The sequence below is a fragment of the Triturus cristatus genome, chromosome 9 (assembly GCF_964204655.1).
Source record: "Triturus cristatus chromosome 9, aTriCri1.1, whole genome shotgun sequence".
Classification (NCBI taxonomy): Eukaryota; Metazoa; Chordata; class Amphibia; order Caudata; family Salamandridae; genus Triturus; species Triturus cristatus.
The window spans coordinates 253,768,933-253,789,532 of NC_140592.1; the positions used below are offsets into that span (position 1 = coordinate 253,768,933).

General features: G+C 43.2%; 1 protein-coding gene across 1 annotated transcript in view; it reads right to left on the minus strand.

Annotated features, from left to right (window-relative positions):
• Positions 1 to 20,032, minus strand: part of TAMM41 (TAM41 mitochondrial translocator assembly and maintenance homolog) — a 182,356-nt gene extending 162,324 nt beyond the window's left edge. The window contains exon 1 of the mRNA XM_085624871.1: positions 19,778 to 20,032. Coding sequence (XP_085480997.1) covers positions 19,778 to 19,915 — 138 coding nt within the window. The 5' untranslated portion in view covers positions 19,916 to 20,032. The remainder of the gene's footprint in view (positions 1 to 19,777) is intronic.
• Positions 20,033 to 20,600: the final 568 nt, after the last annotated feature.

A 20,600-nucleotide genomic window follows, 5' to 3' on the forward strand; every position in this document is an offset into this window, starting at 1 on the left:
AGGGGACTCGCTCCTACCTTTATTCTAAGAAAAGGGGCTGGCCCGTGACTAGGTTCTACCTATGGGTGGAGCCAGGAGGGGGGTGGTTACACCCCTATCCTTTGTCCGGCTTCGCGCCAGCTCAGGGGCTGGTGTGCCCCCGAAACTGGTTTGAGCCGGGCTATGCACAGTGAGCACCGGGGTGCCACTTGCAATCACCTTCCTTTCAGCACTGCCTACCTGGGATACACAAACCCTGTCTGGGACGGTGCTAACACCGCCCTCGACAGGAAACCCTTTGTCCAAGCTCCCCTTGCTGGAAGGTCCCCCCGCAGCAGGAGGTCAGACTTGTGTCTGGTGGCAGCATCCATTTTGTGATGCTGAGGCTTGAGTCAACTTTAACCGGGGTTCAAGGTTACTTCCATGTCGTGTCCCTCTGAAAGGGGGGAATGCTAACCCCGTCACCAGGACTGGCGAGGGGTTTGTATTCCCATTCGTATGACACCTTACTCGACATGTGTAGGTGATGTGAGGCCAAAGTTAGCAAATAACCGCCAGAATTATAATGCATTAAAAGTAGTTGGCCCGCGTCACCATGGAACGGCTATTAGGACTTGGTTCCGCAAGCCGTCGACGGGCTCAGCTCGCGCCAGAGCACCGTCCCACATGATTCCCTGCACTCTGCCTTCAGGATTGATAAGGCCTGCTATAGGAGTGACTGATAGGAATCCATGTGTACATTTTAGGGTTTAGGTGTAGGAATACTACCCCTACAGCAACGGGTGATTACACCACGTGGCCCCAGCTGTCGTGCAGCCAGTTGTGTCAGATTTGGGCGGCCATTCCAGGGGTGGCATAATACATGCTTCAGCCCCTGGTAGGCCCTGGGTACACCGATGCCCTGGATACCTGTGGTATGCTGAGACAGGGACTGACAAGGCGGCCCAGTTCCAATTAGTGGGTGCACCTAACGTACATGTGTGTTAATTTCGAGAGAGAACAGCTAGGCTGTGGGTCTGATTGGCAGGCCCACAGCCGGGGAAAGTCGTAAACCAATGAAGCAAAAGCAAAAAATCTGGGTGATCATAGGATTGCAGACCCTACTCTCCTACAGCTATAACAACTGCTGATATGAGCTAAAGTGGTATATGTATAATATTGAAACACATGACTAACCAATGCGGTATATCTAGATCTAGTGCCCATGTCGCCTTGGCTATGAGGGAGAAACAAGGCGAGAATTTCGGTATGGATTTAGTTAACAAAAGTCAGCAGTTCGCAATAAAAAAGCCAGGCTTCTTTTGCACAACATTGTATTGAATATGATCATGGGGATAATAGCCTCAAGTGGGTTATATTGGAGAAGATTAAATATATCAAGGGGAAAAATAGTCTCCCCATCAAAGAAAGAAAAGTATACTGGATTTTCACTTCGGGCACCTAAACAAAAATATACCATGAGAAAACGCCAGAATATACGGACTGTAGACTACTCCTACCAGGGACCCCTGTTGCTTCTTTTTGAATCTCAATGTTACTTAGTTTCCAAGAGATTCCTCTGATAATATAACTGGCGGTGACCATGCTCTATGGTATGGCATGATTGTCTTTCATATTTTGAGAGGATCAGCGATATGTGATGGCTATTAGTTCAACAAAGGATGGTTACTAGAGTAATGCCTAGCATAGAGGGTAGCTTCAGTTGATTTCCACATTCATGGTTTGATGTGTATATATACTCTTGGCCATGATTAGGTGACAAATGATAGAATGCAAGTTGGAGTGATTTGGTACATACTAGCTATACCTTCAATGAGTTTGAACAATATCTCTGTTCATCCTGATTTAGCATAATTATTTGAAGATGGCCGCCATGATTAGCGTCAGGAGTACGGAGGGCCTCGGGGTCGATGTTTATTGATATAAGAGCTTGCACGTACAATTTACTCCGATCATTTGTCTGACATAGGGGGTATTCTTTGAGTGGTCTTATTTTTAGATTTATAATTCATGCATATAAATTTTCGACCAATACCAGGACAAGATGGCATACAGTGTTGTATTATAGGTTGCATTTACATTCGGAGCAGAAATAAATTTCCATTTCTTAGATTCAAAACAACTATCTTAAGATGACTGCCGGAGCAACGTTAAAAACAGTAATGGCATTAGGGCGCTTACTCAGTAACATAAGGAGCCGCAATGGATATTTAAACTCGACCTTGAGGAAAAGTTACTTTTTTTGTTTCCAGTTATTTGATATACCTGTTAGAAGACTCCATGTTGAACCTCATGCAGGTTACTACTATACGAGTCAAGTAGATGTTCCGGGTTAGATAGATTTGGCCTCTTTAAAGTTTATGTGATTACTTTGAGTTAGGTATTCTCAGTATTGGTTTAAGCAACTCCGGGAGTCGCCCCTCTTGTTAGGAGATTTAAACTGGCTGTATCTATATCTGTACCTTTTCTTTTGTAGGAACTGCAGCACATTGCCCACAAGCAGCGAAGCATTATACTAATATCAACTAGGCAGAGATGTAGGAATTCTGTTCAAATATTATTTGCTTTATATGCGCAAATCAAGAGGAAGAAGGTCTGGAGGAAATTGGTTCAAATAGTCAGCCTCTATTCTTATGGCGTACGACTGGATGGCTATAAGTTAAATTGGATGTTTTTCCCCGTACTCTAGCCATCCGTAGAAGGAAGGGAGACATACACATTCGTTAGTCCTGAAGGTTTACAGAAGTAGTGAGAGGTGCAGCATGGTCTTAAGGGGGGTCGTTTTTATGATTAGGTGAGGTACTTGTGCACGTTTGGTGTGATGAGGGGTTTATACATAGCTGTATATAAAACACTGGTAACAGTTCACAGAATTGTGTACACTTAGTGCATGTTTGTTCAATCACGGTGGAGGTGAAATGATAATTGGAATAGATATGCAAATGGTGTAGGTAATATTTTGTGATTTTTATTTTTGTGAATGATTTGCGAGTCTTCCGCGTTTATTTGAATTTATTATCATTGTAGGTAACTGTGTCACCTTCCACCTCCCCTCCACTTGATTTTAGGTGGGTAGTTGTTGGTGTCCTAAAGAATGTGTACAGTGCCTACTGGCTTTCTCCAAAACATGCATTGGCACATTATTGGAATCACAACTGGAAAGACATTATTATTTGATGAAACAGGCCCAACACTCTGTGTACAAAAGATTAACAAGAGAAGGAAAGGGGATTTATAGCTATATGAGTAGATCAACAGTAAATGACCAGGACTTAGTGTGATAATGTTAATTTGCAAATCTGAACAAAAATATGACCGTTTTAAGTGTTGGTAGTCTGTATATGAAATTTGTTTTAGGTTGCAGTATGTATGAGGTGTGTGTAGATTGAACGTTATCATGATTTTTATGAGGGGCAGATTGTATGCGATGTGGGAGGAGTTGATCTTTCATGTTACTGAAGATTTAATTAATTGTGATAAATAAACCATGTATGCTATGATTAATTCTTGTTTTAAAAGAAATATGTTTAGTATGAAAATATGGTATTTGACCTAAAAAAATATGTTTTGATAATATCAATTAACTCCGAATAGGTCTATGGTGAGAAGTAGCTTTTATAATTAAGTGACTATATTGTAAGTCTTATAGTATTTCAAGGAGAGGTGGTTTCCTTTTTGCTTGATACCTATTGGCTTTGCCAATACTTGTTTGTGTCTGGGGAGGGGCAAGAAGAAAAGAGGTGGGAGGAATAGGAGGATGTAAAAACCAAGCGGGTGGGGGGGGCAACTGAGTAAGCAACAAGGTCGTGGGTGGGAGGGGGCAATCAACAAAGACGGGGGTGGGAAGGGGTACAGAGGGCCTGCAAGCACATGCATTGAATGGAGTCGTAGTGTAAAAAATTTTTTTAAGTACCTCCGAAAGACACTTGCCGCAGACATGAAGCTATACTTGGTCCTTGATCCAAGATAGACAGGAAGACACAAAGAAAAAGTGGAAGCAGGAGGCGCTGACCAATGAGAAGCAAGGAAATGAGTGACACAAAAGCAAAATAATGGTAAGTAAGGGGCAGGCTCTCAGCCTGTTTTGAGCGGATGAGACAAAACTTAAAAAGTACGGTGCAGGGGAACTGGATAGGATTGATTTGGTCTCGCCATAATCTGTATGGATCGCCTATGGTTGCTACATGTCTCATGATGTTTAGGGCCTAGTAATCAACACCGGTTAAATCATAGACCTGTTGTTTGAGAAACAAAATAAAACTGAAACACTGGAAATCAAAAGTCTCTCCCTCTTAAATATAGACACATAACATATTCTAAGGTAAACTGTTTGTTCAATGACATGTGAGGTGATTTCTACTATGTGACTCTTTAGTTTGCGATGGCGAGAGATGATTCTAGAAACAGGTAGCGTTGATAAAGTTTATCTTCAGTTTCTGTAATGAGACAGTCAGCCCTCCAACAGACAAACTGTGAACAACGCTTTACCTCACCTTCGAACATTCACCCTCCAATTCCAACCATCACAATAGAACTGAAACCCCAACCTTCTAGGACAGCATAAATACAACATTATCGATCTTTCTTTTTTTTTTAACAAAGGAACAAAACAATCTCCAAAATAAACCAAGGAATACAAACCCCATAAGACACAGAACCAACATCACCCAATGAACAGACCACAGAAAAACATTTACATATGCATTCCAAATAATAAACTTAAAATGCCTATCTAAGCTTCCATGGCAACTGTTTGACACGGGTAGATCTGCGAAGAACACAATTAGACACAGTGGCATCATTAAATTCATCTTTGTCCTTACCAAAAGACACATGCTGTGAAGACTCACTAAGATCTTGGTAAAACGTTGAAGGTTCGGCTTGTTTTTTTGAGATATTCATAACTTTTCTCTAATTCCACCACTCATCACCCTGAACAATCACTGACTTGCCACACACCCTCTTAACCTGTGCGGTTCACTAAAATATGAATCTCCTTTCCTTATGAAACCAATCTTCTTTATAAGCACCTCCCACCCACCTACTTTCAATACTCTCTACTTTGTGCACCTTCTGGAGTTATACTGAATATTTTGTTTTCCTGGGCTTCATATACCCTTTTGCGTACCTCACCATCAAGCCGCTCTTCTGATTTACTTTTATGAAGCCATTTGGACATCCAGGCTGGATACAAGACTGAGGTCAGTTGCCGCCCTCTTCAAAACTCAAAAGATGAAACCTTTGCAACTGAGTGGGGCAATAGAACCGGAGCATAGAGAGCATACCTTCCTCAACACCACACCTATTATACTTTGCCCCCTGAATTCAATCTGTCACCACCATGTTCATCCTTTCTACAAGACCACTGGTCTGAGGGTTTTACAAAGAACTCTTCTAATGCTTCACACTGCAATCAGCCAGAAAATGTATTGTCAGCTCCAATAAGCTGTACACAATTGTGTGAAATCAGGTGTGCAGGAAATCCCTCTTTAGAAAAAACATCCCTCAAAAACGCAACTACTAAATTGTACCTCTGGCCACTTGGTATAATAATCCACAAAAACAAATACACAGTGGAGCTGTGCAGGAAGAACATTGAAAGGTCCACCCATGTCTACACCAACCTTATTCCAAGGTCAGTCAGGGAACTCTATAGGATCTAAAGGAGGAGCGTTGACCTTCAACTCTTTCTCCGAACTACAAAATATTGCATACGTATTGACATCATCATCAATATCAGTGTCCATTGTGGCCATCAAAAGTTCATGCTAATTCTTCTTTTGATCATTGTCGATTACAAATGTCCCTCATGACCTAAGTACACCAAATCCATTCTAATGCTAGCTGGTGGTACCAACCTATCTCCCCTCAACACTACATCATCCTCAATTGATAATTCGTCAGCAACCTTGACGAAAGACTTCAATCCAACTTGCACATTTCTCTCTTTGGGCCAGCTATTGGTAACACAATTTTTCCCTTGATTAAGAACAGGATCATTATCATTGGCTTTCTCCACATCTTTTCAGAACAAGCACTAGAGAGAAAATCCGCAGTGAAATTACTTTTACCAGGAAAATGCTGGGCATCACAATTATACTGCAATAGCTTTGCAGTGAGTCTAGCTATATATGGTGTGATAGTTTTAACACGTTCCCCAATTAAGGATCAACACCAAATATTTGTGATCTGTTTGAGGAATTAATCCCCCCCAACATATTTAAACAAAATTTCTCTATATCCCAAAACCAGCGTAGCAGTTCTTTCTCTATGACAGAATAATATAACTCAAGATCCCTTTAGACTCTAGAAGCAAAGAAAACTGTTAATTCTCCCCCCCCCCCCAATATTAAAGGTAAGAACTGCACCTAACCCATATTTACTAGCATCCACAGTAATAATGCACAGACATAGGTCTTAAGCGTTCTCACACTTGACAGTTCTCGCTTCGTACATCCAAAAGTGGACTGATAATTCACATCCCAAACAAATAGACATAGTAATAGGATTTTATTAAGCGCACATATAATCTGAGGGTCTCAAAACGCTAGTCAAAACCTGAAGAGGGAAGGAAAGACGACAGCGGCAGCAAAAGAGGATGATCAGAATAGCCAGGTTTTTAGCCTTCTCCGAAATGGACTATGGTCGGTAACCATAGGCAGCTGCAGTGGAAGAGAGTTCCACAAAGTGGCGACGAGATATGAAAAGGATCTGCCTCCATTCCTGGCGGTGCAGATCTTGAGAGGGGTGAGAAGATGTTTGGTTGCGGACCTAGGGGTTCTACTAGGTAGGTACCAGATGAGTTTTATGGCAAGGTATCTTGACCCGTTCCCGTAAATAGTTTTATGTACCAGACAGATGATCTAAAAACGGATTTGTTTCCCGATGGGGAAGTACTGGAGAGCTCTCAGACTTGGTACTGATGGGGACCGTGAAGGTAAATGTAATACAAGTCTGGTGGCAGTGTTCTGAAGCACTTGGAGTTTGGTAAGAAGCTCTTCATTGATGGAAGCCATCAGGGAGTTTCCGTAATGGAGCTGACTGATGACTAGACCCTGGACCAGCGGCTTCCTGGATTCAACTGGGATCCATTGGAAGATCTTGGATAGGCTTCGCATTAGTCCATAGCAGGTGCCCGTCACATGGTTAACATGGTCTTTCATCGACAATTTGTTATTGATCTTCACCCCAAGGTTACGGACCACAAGTTGAGGGGAAGTACAAGGGCCAAGATTAGGAGGCCATCAGTTGCTGGAACACAGTTCTTGGGCCGTCCCAAAGAAAATAATCTCCGTCTTACTGGCATTGAGTTGCAGGTGGTTGTTTTGCATCCAGACGTTGATATTGGTCATGCAATTTGTGAATCTGAGTTTGGTGTCAGGTGGATCTGGGCCAAGAGTAATCAATAGTTGTGTGTCGTCTGCGTACGACACAGTGTCGAACCCATGCGATCTAATCATTCTTGCCAGGGGTGCCACATAAAGATTGAAACGCGTAGGACTTACAATGGATCCCTGGGGGACTACCTTGTCAACCGTCTGGCTACAAAAGACAAGGGTGCCAATTTGCACCATCAACGTATGATCAGTTAAGTAACTCCTAAGCCAGTTTCCCTGATTCCCATCTCCCACAGTAGATGCACTAGAGTCCTGTGGGAGATGGTGACAAAAGCAGCTGATAGCTCAAGTAGGACCAGCATGGCTGACTGCCCAATGTCCAGGGCAAGTCTTATATTGTCTACTACCTCCATCAGTGATGTTTCAGTGCAGTGGGCCGCCCGGAACCCTGATTAGGAAGGGTCCAACAATTTATGGCTCACTAGGGAGGTCGAAAATTGCTTATTGATTAAGGACTCTCCCAAAAAAAGGGAGATGGGCCGATAGTTGTTAGGTCCCTTAGGGTCGAAGTAGTTTTTTTTTTAGGATGGGTTTGACCCTGGCTACTTTCCATTTTATGGGCACAGTTGCACAACTTAAGGATAAATTGAAAAGGCCAGTTGAAAAGGCCAGTGAGGCTTTTGAGAAGTGCAGGGCCGATACTGGGCAGAATGAGAGGTGAGACTGGGTCGGCGGAAGAGCCTGATTCGACCTTAGAAAGGGCAATACGGACATCTTCTTGGGTAAATTTGGTAAATTCTTATAGAGACCTTAAGGTAGGTGTATGTTTGCTGTCGGACAAATTGTAATGGTGTTCAACTATCTGATTAGGAAAAAGGCTATGGATGGTGTTAATCTTCTCCTTGAAGAAGGTGGATATTGTGTCCACCCAATCCTTTGAGGCTGGGGTTTGAGACTGGCAGGAGGAGGGGCTAGTGAATTCATTTAATATTTTGTAAAGTTTTTTGTTTGAATTGGCGGCCTTATTAATTCTGTTACCTATGTAGTTTTTTTTTACTTATTTGATGTTGTCAAGGTAGCATCTATATATGTTTGTATACCTGCCTATCCTCAATACTTCTAGAGTTCCTCCATTTTCGCTCGGCTTTCCTACTGGCCAGTTTGTCGGATTCTAAAGCTTTGGTGAACCAAGGTGACATTTTATGCTTGAGTTTGACCTTATTCAAGGGAGCGATAATGTTGACGGCCTGAGTGATTGCCTTCTTAAAAGTGTCAACTGCAAGGTTTAAAGTGATCAGTGTTTGCAAAGTGTGGGGTGCTAAAGTGGGGTAAGACAGTAGCTAAGCTGACTTCCTTCCAGGGTCGGCTCCATTTCTGTTCTCTGCTGGAGTTACTGAGTAGAGACAGGCTGTAAAGAGAATTTTAGTAAGTAATGGTCTGACCAGAGTACTGGGATAGGGGGCTCTACTTTGACATACAGTGTATTGGTGTACAGGAGGTCATGGGTATGGCCTGCTGAAGGGGTTGGCCCGGTTACCAATTGTCGTTGACACAGTGTGAAGACTGGAAATCAGTCGGCACGTTTTGGTGTCGGATAAAAGTTCTGCATGAAAATTGAAGTCGCCGATAAGGAGAAAGTGGTCGGCTGCTAGTACATGTGGTGCAATAGTGCAATAGTCTTGATCAAGTGGTTGGTAAAATTAGTTTTGGTGCCATGGGGTCGGTAGACTAAGGCACCTCTCCAAGTTCCCTTAGTGAAGTTCTCTATTCCGAAGATGCATAGTTCACCACATTCCGAGAGAAAAGTTTCAAATATGCTAATCTTAGAGCGGGTCCTGAAGGCTATTGCGCTAGGCTGCCTCCTCTCTTATTGTTCCTGTCAAGTCTGATTAGCTGATAATCCGAGGGTGGTGGGGGGGGGGGGGTTGAGATTGCAATATCAGGGAGGGCAGACTCATGGAGCCAGGTTTCGGTGATGAAACAGAAGTCTGGCTTTTTGGAGTCTAGCAGGCCCCATATCTCGAGAGGATGTCTTGGAATTGAACGGGCATTACAATAAAGCCCTGTTAGTTATTTAAATTGGTCAGCCAAATTGCAGCCTGCTGAGTTTGCCGAACGCAGCTTAGGGTGAGGAAGAGGTTCGGTTGGAACTTTTACAGCGTCTTCTTTTTTGGGAGGGGGGGGGGGGGGGGGGGAAGTGATAGCGAGGAGGTTGGCACAGACGTTAACAAATTAGAAAGTCCTTTCAATTCTGTGGCATATTCTGGAATATATTTTGACTAAAATTCACACAGACCATTTTATAATTGCAATTCATCTTTATTCCTAAATACTGGGCAATTCACTACAGCCTGAACCAGACAAGGTTTAGGCATTATACCATTCTCCGAAATGACATGATCCAACAATTCAATAGACTTCTTCCAAAATTCACACTTTTTTTCTTTTTACCACAATCCCTCTATCAGAAAAGGTTTGAGAACTCTTCGGAAGTGCTGCTCCAGATTCTTTGTGAATACCAACACTTTAGGCATCAACAAGAAGCTGAAACATGATTCTTTGAAAAACAGATGCTAAACCAAATGGCACGGGACAATGCTGAAAATAAATGCAGTAAAATGCCTAGAAGATTCTTCCAACTCTACTGCGATACATCTGGAGAAGGCATATTTTATCTCTACAATAAAAGGGGTAGGCAAGTGGTACGGACTACTCAAACCAGCAGCGGATAAGCTGGAAATCTCCGACCATTTGGAGGAAATACAAACTTCCACAGGCTGCTGTATACATATCTCAACGTGCCAGGAATATAATCGGTGGAGCTGCAAGGCGGTAAGAGCAACTAATTTAAGGAGAGTGCCGCTGTTTAGCAGGTGGATGATTTACTACACCGCCGCTAAACTCCATAAAGTGTATCCCGGGGTAGAATCACAACGTTATAGATGCAGGCAAGCTAATGGAGATTGGCTTTGTATAGCATTTACATGCACCAATTTAATTAAATTCTGGCAAAAAATCTTTTCTGAAGTTAGTTTCAAACTGCAAGGTAATCTTTGTCCAGAAGCGTCTGCAGCTCTATTTGGTTGACTGAGATAGTTGAAGAACTAACTATCGGACAGCGTCAATTTATTTTTATTGCCACCTTAGTAGCAGGGTCATTGATTGTAGCAAATTGGAAATTGGAGACAACCCCTACAGTTTTCCAATGGATCTTGAAAACGCAAAGAGTATACACTCGAGAAGTTCTGTATGCTAAAAGGTTGGGCTCCATAGTTAAGCTAAACATAAGGAAGAATTGGGAATTCAAGTACTAAAAAAAAAAAAAAATAGGCTGGCAGAAGAGTATGGGTAACAGAAAGTGTTAGATAAAGCTGAATATGTATGATGTGATTATAATCCTTCGATCTACTACTCCAAATTAGAGTTCTACGTATTACAATAACTTTGAGAAACACTTTATTGTATCTTGAATATTGTTTATGCAGCTTATAAATAATTGCTTCTAGGTCTATCGTACATGGAAGTTTGTATAATGAACTCGATTATCACTTGAAAATGGAAACGTGAGAGCTAGAACTTTACTGCGAAGTACTTTATTCTAGATTGACTGCAAAATGAATAGGGGGAATGAATTTGGGAAGTTTACTTTACTTTTTATCTTCTTTGTTTATGATGCAGTGGATTGTGCCATGTATGAATTTTAGCTCTCACATCGCAAGAAAAAAAATTACTAAAATACAATAAAAATATTGTAGGTGTGTGGCAGTGGTATAATCAACAGTATTTATACCTCTTTCCAGAACTCTATAATATGTAAAGAAATAGTAATAATGCAAAATGTAATGTGTGTTAAGGGTGCTAACCTTAAAAGAACTCGCCAACTCAGAGTTTGTTTTGTTTACAATTGTGGGATGTACTGTAAAGCTCCTGCCCACCACAACTGTCGACACATTTATCAAATTGTCCACACTTCTCTCAAATTGAAAATGTGTACTGTTTTTCAAATTGAAAATGTGTACTGTTTTTGTTAATGCTTTATTACCAGTTAGTGCAAAGCTATACACATGTATTTAACATAATACTAGCGATCTAATGATGTAACCTTTCAGAACAGTGCGTAGTTAACAATATCCAGTCTTGATATTAAGTTCTGTGAAGTTTTCTTAGTGGTGAGGAGGTATTGGACAGTTCTAATATGTGTGTCCTTAGGCAGAAGACCTTGCTAGTATCATTCCCGATTTGTAGGAATCCAGTAATACTTTGGCTTAATTGTTTTTTAGCACTAGAAACAACAAATCTAGAATGCGATTAAGACCAATCGACTCGTACCTGCTCTCCACAGCATCTTAGTCTGGAGAATGAGGAAGATATCCCATGGTAGGACTTTGAGCTACTATAGCCACCTGACAACCACAAACTCATTAACTAAGTTAACCTCCCGACTGGACCCATGCCAGGTACATCTGCTCCAGAAGAAGTAATTAGGCCTAAGCAACCAGCAACCCAGTTGCCAAACATTTTCATGCATGCTTATAGTGCATGCTTATAGTGCCAGAGAACTGGAAAGCGTGAATGGTTTACCCTTTTCTGAAAAAAAAACAAAAGAATCTTAATACCAACGATTCGTGAAATTATATCACACTACTACCCAGTCAAATTAAGATTCTGTAGAAAAAACTGCTGCTGCATAAAATGCAGATTTTCCACAGTTTTTACCGTTAGTGAGATTTTCAAACAGGGGACACGCGAGGTTCGAATTCACCTTGTTGACGTTCGAGATGACGCGCATGATGCGAGCTCGAGCGCATTGGTTTTTTCTCTCGCATCTTCGCCGTCGGTGGACTCAAGACATTTTGGAAGTTAGTTTTGGGTCAGAAGGGATGCCGTACGCATGCAACTTGCGGCGGCCATTTTGAGAGTTTGGGTTAAGTACCATTAAGAATGCATGATTAAGGATGGACATTTTTGGGGAATGGAGTCGAAGTCTGGCAGATCGCAGATCAGTATTCTGACAGACTTCGGTCAATAGTTCATGAGGAGGTTGCAATAGCGTGAAGAGAGGTGATCGGTTTAATATAAATTCTGGAGTTTTAAAATTGTTGCTAAGGGCATAAGATTGTTATTGTAGTTTTGAACAATTTGGTTAGTAAATTCAACTTTTTTATTATCTGGTGAGGTAATCTTAGGGAGTTTGGCAGCGTAAAAAATGTAATTATTTTGAAAGTGGAAAATTCAGAGGCAGGTGTCGAGGAGAGGATAAAGATTTATATGGAGAAGATGTTTGGAGAAATGTATGCATCTCTCGAAAAGAAAATAGAGAATTCTGTGGAAAAATCAATGTTAAAAAAAAAAGGAGTTGAGGCAAAAGCCAGGCGAAGATGAAAACTTCTGGACCACAAAAGTTGAGGTGGTCGCAGGAGGGTCTGTTTAGGGAAGAAAAAAGCCCAGAAAAGGAAACGTGGAAATGTTGAGAAAAGGAAATGAACTAAAGGTTCAGAAAGACAGCGCTATAAAGGCGCGTAAAGGAAAGCACATGGTGGTGGCTTGTGATTCTAGCTCTACGAGTGGGGACGTAGAGATAACTTGTAGTTTAAGTATTGATGATTCTGATGTAGAGGAGGTTCCACTAAAGAAGAAAAAGGGGCTTGAAAAAGAGATTACATTAGAAATTGGGGATTTTGTTGACCCCCAGGGAGAGGAGACGTTCGATCCTCTCCTAATACAACATCCCCTTTAACCACAGTGGGCTCCTGTGGCGAAGTACGAAAGGTACTGGATTCGGAGAGAGATACCGAAGGATGTAAGAACCAGACTGAGGTCCGAATGTCCAAGACCAACTCTGGACAGTAAAGTAGCCTATACTCCTGAGTTGGATCAGAAGATGATGGCTTTCATCAACAAGACTGGCAAGGATCCTAGAAGGGGTCAGGCTTTTAGATGTGCTGGGACCACTTACAAAAATATTTGATATGTGCGAGGGGGCACATTCTAATAATACAGGCATAGATGTGGCAGAGATACGGCAGTGGATTCAGAGGGCAATTTGCCTTCTAGGCAATTCAAATGCTGCGCTTTGTACAGAGAGAAGAAAAAGTATTCTGTTCAAGATAGATCCAAAGTTGGCGGATCTAGCTAGGAAAGAGCTTGGAGAACTTAGTGATAGTTTATTATTTGGTGAAGATTTTATTAAGGATATGGCCAAATATGTGGGTACGTTCAACTCACTTAAAAGGCGCAAAAAGATATTCGCAGAGTTTTTGGCATGGCCGGTCGAATGCGGGGTCGGTTCCCCGTCCGGGGACAAGGTGTGTCCAGAGGAAGCTTTGGAAGAGGTTTCAGACCCTATGAAACCAGTTTTGGATCAAACAACAACCATACAAGGCCGGAGCAGGGAAGTTTTTTCCCACAAAGGCAGAGGGGCAGATCGAGAGGCATGCGATCTGAGAGGTCAGGTAAGATGTTCTCTAGACCCCATTTCTATCCAGTTAAAATTGAGCGGCAGACTAGCCCAGTTTGTTAAGAGATGGAGAGAAATAACTCAAGATCCGTGGGTTTTGGAAATTGTTTCAGGTTACAGAATAGATTTTTTACAAACTCCGGTGCAGGGGAGGCCTCCCAATATTTTAAGGTTTTCAAAGGAGATGGAAGAACTTGTGACGAAGGAAGTAGAGGCTTTGGAGGCGAAAGGGGCAATAGAAACAGCACAAATGGTGCAGGGCTGTTTCATAAGCAATTTGTTTTTAGTGGAGAAGAAAGAAAAAGGAATGAGGCCAGTAATAAATCTGAGGGAGTTAAATGTTACAATCATTTCAAGATGGAAGGTATTCACATGTTGAGGGATTAGTTAAGGAAAGTGGATTGGTTGACCAGGTTGGATTTGAAAGATGCTTATCTGACAATTCCAATGTGCAAAGAGCAAAGGGATTTCCTGCAGTTCAGATGGAAAGGAAAACTTTGGAGATTCAAGAGTTTCCCATTTGGGTTGACATCAGCCCCATGGTGGTTTACGAAGGTAAGGAGACCAGTAGCGGCTTGGTTGAGGTCCAGAGGGATTCGTTTGATTGTTTATCTGGACGATATATTGATAATGGCAGAGAAAAGGAGTTTAGCGATGGAGCAAACTGAGTTGGCTGTGAGGGTTCTGGAGGATCTAGGATTTGTGGTGAACAAGGAGAAATTGTGTGTGGAACCGAAGCAAGTGATGCAATTTTTAGGTTTTCAGATACAGATGTTGGAATGTGTGTTGAGGTTACCAATGGAAAAGGTGAGGAAAATCAAGAAGGAGGTGAGAAGAGTGAAGAATGCAAATTGGATTACGTTGAGACAGTTATCTCGGTTGCTGGGTCTGTTATCTGCGTCTATTCAAGCGATCTTTCCAGCTCTCTTTGAATACAGAGCGTTGCAGAGGTTGAAAGCTCATTACTTAAGGAAAGGAGCGAAATACTCTCAGAAGGTGAGGTTGAATCAGGAGACAGTAGAAGAACTGAATTGGTGGTTGAGGAGTCTGGAAGCATGGAATGGGAAGGCAATTTTTGGAGAGGTTCCGGAAATAGAATCGGATGCGAGTTTGCACGGATGGGGAGCACGGTGTGGCATGGTGTCAAGAGGGGGACAGTGGTCAGAGAAGGAGAGAGCCATGCACATAAATTGTTTGGAGCTCCTGGAAGGATCGTTTGCAATAAAGAGCTTTATGAAGGATCAGGTGAAATGCTGTGTCCTCTTAAAGATGGACAACTTGTCAGCAGTGAGGTATGTGAACAAGCTGGGAGGTCAGAGATCGAATGGCTTAGCAGATTTGGCGAAGGATTTTTGGAGGTTTTGTTTAGAGAAGGAGATTATGGTTCAGGCTCAGTATATTCCAGGGTTCAGCAACGTAGAAGCAGACTGGTATTCGAGATATCTCAAAGATGTGAGCAATTGGAGGTTGAACAGGGAAGTTTGAGAGATTACAGCAGAGGTGGGGTCCTCTACAGGTAGATTTGTTTGCAAACAGGCTAAATTTCTTGAAAAGTCTGCAATAGTTGATCAAAGGCAGCTGGGCATTTGCTCTGGCAGTGGAACTGTATCTGCACTTTTGATGACCATGTAAGTGAAATGTTGGATAAAAGATGAATGTTATATGTCTGTCCTCTTCATGCTGGACTTATCGGCCGTCTTTGATATGATCGACCATTGCATCTTAATCACATGACAGGTTGAAACTGACATATACAGCACTGACCTTGCATGGTTAAAATCATTCCTAGCTAATTGCACACAGATGTTATCTTTGGCCACCTTCTTTCAGGTAAAGTACCTATAAACTGTGAGTTCCACAGGGGGCCATCGTTGTCACCACTACATTTCAACATATATGTTCAGGGCTGGACTGGCCGTAGCGGGCACCAGGCGTTTTCCCGGTGGGCCGGCAGGGTGGGAGGCGGTTTTGTTACTGGTGGACGGTTTTACGTAGTGCTGCAATACTGGCCCCCTGTAACAAAATCGGCAGCAGTGCTTGACACTAGGACCCCACCCCCGGCAGGTCGAGTGGAATTGTCAGGGCTTGTTTCTGTTCCAAGTACGTGTCTATGTTTGCCCCCTATTGAAGCTAATAAGATTTTTCGGGCATACAACACACAGCGCTACCATATGCAGGAAATACTCAAATAATCGGAGGGACAGTCTGGTGGAGATTCAGGAGTGGATAAACACCAATTTCCTAAAACTGAATGCAAGTGAAAAGAAAATCTTATCCTAGGAAACTAACCCCTCGCTCTGGGATTGCATTTTGTGGCTCCCAGAGCTTGAGAATAACCCCCCTTCCACTGAAAGCCAAAGTCATCAGTGCAATGGTCAATTCTGACTCCTCCCTCGTTACACACAATAAGGTGGGTGGCCCCATCTTCCTGCTTTCTGATATTGCGAACACCTAGGAAAATTCTTATCGTCATACCGGTGTACAAACATTCTACACTTATCCCTGCCCTGACACTTTCATCATTAGGCTAAAGTAATAGTCTATTCTTGGGCCCTGCGGATATCTTTCGTCCAGACTTCTACTTATTCAAAACTTAGCCATCTGTACGTTTTGTAAGCTCCACTAATTTACTCACATTACGGAGACTTGCCATTCCCTGCATTGGCTTCAAATTTAGATTTGAATGCAGTTTAATACTCTCTGTTTCGCCAACAGGGATTCCCATGACCTTGAAAAGTCTTAAATAGGAAAAACTTAGGGGCATATTATCAAGAAACGGCTTTAAAATTATCGCCGCTTTAGCGGCAGAAAACTGCCGCTAACGCGGCGATAATGGTCTTGATAATATGCCCTTGGGAATTCCAATAGAAGCCCATGTTCTGGTGTCAACATGGGCTTCTATTGGAATTCTCAAGGGCATATTATCAAGCCCATTATCATCGCTTTAGCTGCAGTTTTCTGCCGCTAAAGCGGTGATAATTTTAACGCCGTGCTTGATAATATGCCCCTTAGCTTTTACGTGTGTCGCAAAAACCTATTTATTTTGTGAATCTTATATGGTGTTTCTGGTGCTTCTTGTTTTAGTTCCTTCTTCCGGTATCTATTTGCGTTTTATAAACTAGTAATAACAAGTAGAATCTTGTTGCAATTCTTGGCTTAGAATAGGCGAGTAGATTATCCTGAAACATGGGGGCAAATTTACAAGCCCCTTACGCCAGATTTGCGCCGCCGTTGCATCACTTTTGTGACGCAGCGGCGGTGCAAAGCCAGCGCCATGCTGCGGGTTATTTACAACATGACGCATCTAGGGAGATGCGTCACATTGTAAAGCCCTGCGCCACATGTGGGCGTTCCTACACAGGGGGGGGGAGAGGGGGAAATCAGGGGGCGTTCCGGCGCAGGAACGCCTCCGAAAAGTGGCTGAGTGAAATCTACAAGATTTCACCAAGTCACTTTTACGGCCATGCTGCGTCAAAACCCTGTGCCTGCTTGAAGCAGGCGTAAGGAGTGATGCAGCATGTTAGAGATAGGGGCACCCCAAGCCTTGCTGGAGCTGCGTCGCAACTCCAGCAATGTGCCGCCTTTCCGCGGGGGGATGCGACACGCATCTGCCCATCTGTGCGCCACGGTGCACCGCATTGTAAATGCGGCACATCAGTGGTGGCGCACGGGTGGGCAGATGCATCGCAACTCTTACGGCGAATCCCTGCTGATTAGCAGAGATGCGCCAGAAGTAGTAAATCTGCCCCATAGTATGAGAAAACTATGTAAGAAACTAGTTGACGTGTATTTTGTTTCTCCTGGAACTTTCTAAAGGCTGAACAAAAGAGAATACAATTGAACGTCCTAGTTCGGCTGTGACAACAAAATATGTTCAATCCATAGTTAAAAGGTTAAGAAAAGATATTTATACTCCTATATAATCCAACTTAATACACGAATTCTCCTTTCGATGAAACACGTAGAAAAAATAGATCATGTGTGTACATACAGAAAAACCACGCTGTTATCACTGAAAAAGTAAAAATAAATAAAATATATTTTATAAGGTTACGAAAGTAAATGAATTATTCAGGAGTTGAACAAAACCGCCCGCCCTTATGCTCCCACAATGAAGATTAGAATAAATCAGTCACCGCCACTTTGTCTGAGAGGTCTGGTCTTGGGCATTCTGACCTTAGCCTGTTGCGCACCTCCTTATCAAACCCCTTACGTAAATTCTTATGTAAGTACGCGGCCACCTCAGGAGCCGGTAACCAGTCCGATGATCTGGGGTGCACAATATCTGCGGGGTTGAAAGTAAAGGGTGTAGGAGCCGGGGGGGAAGGCTCCGCATGCTTAGTTTTCCTGGACTTCTTTTTGGGAGGGGAGTCATCCGGGGTGTCGGAAGATGTGGACGTAGACTCTGTGTCAGTGTCCTGAACCTTCTCACGTTCTTTGATCGGGCGCGGAAGCGCTTCGTAGGAATCCCGGGGGTCACCTGACCTGCCTTCTGTCTGTTTAGGGAAGCCATGCTTCTTTGCAAACCTCTCCAACTGCTTGGTGATGGGCTTTAAAGCCGTCGCTAGAGCTTGTTGCACAGTTCCCGGAACTGCTTTTTCTAGGGCCTTGTTGACCGACTCCTGGACAGAAGCATCCAGGGCCTCAACAATATTCTCTTCAATGGCAGGTCCTCCTACCTCCTCTTCATACAAGGCATCATCATCCTCCTCATAATGCACCCACGTATCCATAGTGGAACCACACTTGTATCGGTATTTGCTCCTAAGGCAAAAGCAAGGAGGAAAATCCAAGGGGGGAGCCAACCCACAGCACAGCAGCACCAGTACCTAGCTCCTCAGCAGCAGCTGTAGAACAATTATTACAGCCCACAGGGCGTAGTAGAGCCAAAGAGCAAATCAAATCCAAGGAGGTGTGCTCCCTCCAGGCCCAGGTCGTTGTTGCAGCCAGCCAGGCGTCAGCAGTGCTCTTCGAATAAAAACTACAGCCCAAATGCCTAAAAATGAAACTAATCGGGTCGTTTCGATGTGCGTAGCCCAAATCCAACTGAAAACAACCAGATTGGGCTACGCACGTGGAAACACGAACGAAACCAAAACTATCCGGCTCCTGGCGTCAGCGGCGTACAAGGGAAGCCTCAGCGCCCATAAACCATAAATTTTGAACCCGCCGAAGGTGGGACGGTACCGGTGCTGAAAACGAGTGAAGCGTAAGCTGGGACCTGCGAAGCGGCCGAGCGCCGCGTGAGAGATCCTCACTGCAAGGTAACGCGCATACGCGCCTCGGCCCGCTCGCCGTCAGTAATGCCCCCAAGCTCACCACGCTCAATCGCGGTGACCACACAGCGCCGCAGCGCGATTCTGAAAACCTTCACACCCGAAGGATGCGGACAAATCAGGGCGCTCTCGCCGTGAACACATATATCAACATAGCACAAAGCGGCTGTCCCTGAACATGCCCATTAGCATAGCAATCGCTAGAAGAAAGCGCATTTCAATCATAAAACAATCATAAGTCAATGATATCCAATTAAAATCGGAGCTGTCAACTTAACTGTCTGCGTGAGCAGCAAAGAAAGAGGACTAGTTCCGGTATGGCTGGCTCTTATGGGGCCCTGCAGGAAGTGATGTGACATATGCATCATGAGAAATGTTGTTGTTTTTTCATGTAACAAAAGTTTTCATTGGCTGCTGTGGGTAGCAATAAATAGAAAAAGAAGCATAATACGAAGCCTCCGGTCCTGTAATAGAATCGATTTGCAGGGCCAACTCTGCCTCTCAGAATTTGGCAGACGATTCGAAACGTGTACCACCGAGCTGAGAAATCTTACTGTCAAGCAATTATTTGCAACACTGGGTGGACTCGAAACATTGGCAACGAACGTTATTTAAAATACACACAATTACCATTATTGTTAATAAGTACACTGAACGAACTACTTTTTAGAATTGTTGCAGTTTCGATGTTTCACTATGGCATGACCATAATAGGTTTGCAGTCTTACCCCAATCTGACTTTGTCTGGTCCCGGACTGCCTGAACACCCCCGAACCATAAGCAAACGCCAAGCTAACATCCTGAGGGAAATACGACAAGATCTTTCTTAACGTAAATCCCGTACTTTGTATGGCAGACGATGTCATTCCCGAAAACAAACACAAACGTAATTTGTTTCATGAATGTCAGAAACAGAAAGCAGCCAGCATTGCCGATCAGGGGAACCAAAACCAAACCACGGACCAACCCCCACTTCCACGAGAGCTACGAATCATAGAGACAGATATAAAACATTACCGCCTGTGTCAATGTAAAATGGTCTTTGATTGGCCATTTTCTTCAGCTTTCATAAACCTCCTTCTCTATTGGTACGTTGAGTGTTCCTTTCCGGATTGGCTTGGTCTCACACTTCACTATTTCCCGTACGTTTGCTTTATTTGCTCAGCAGTTCTGCTAGCGTGAGTCCTAAAACTTACTGGTCGAAGCGCGTAAAATGGTTAACGACATAACATTGCCCGCGCTCGACTCCTTTATCTTATCAGCTATCTATCTGAAGTTAAAACCCTTGAAGTAACAACATAGCCTTTCTCGTTCTTTTATTTCTTTGTAATGGCTTTATCAAAGACGTGGAAAGTCAAACAAGAGCGCATACTTTAACTGTTTGGTCACTACTGCCAACATTCATAATCAGCATTGCTTAGCGCGACCAGACTTTTTTTTTTAGAATGAAAAACCGAGAATGCCGTAGACATAGAAATAGGACTATGTATGTTTTGGACAGCCGGTTCATAGTCACCAAGGAGTAGACGAAATATACCTGTGTTTATTGTC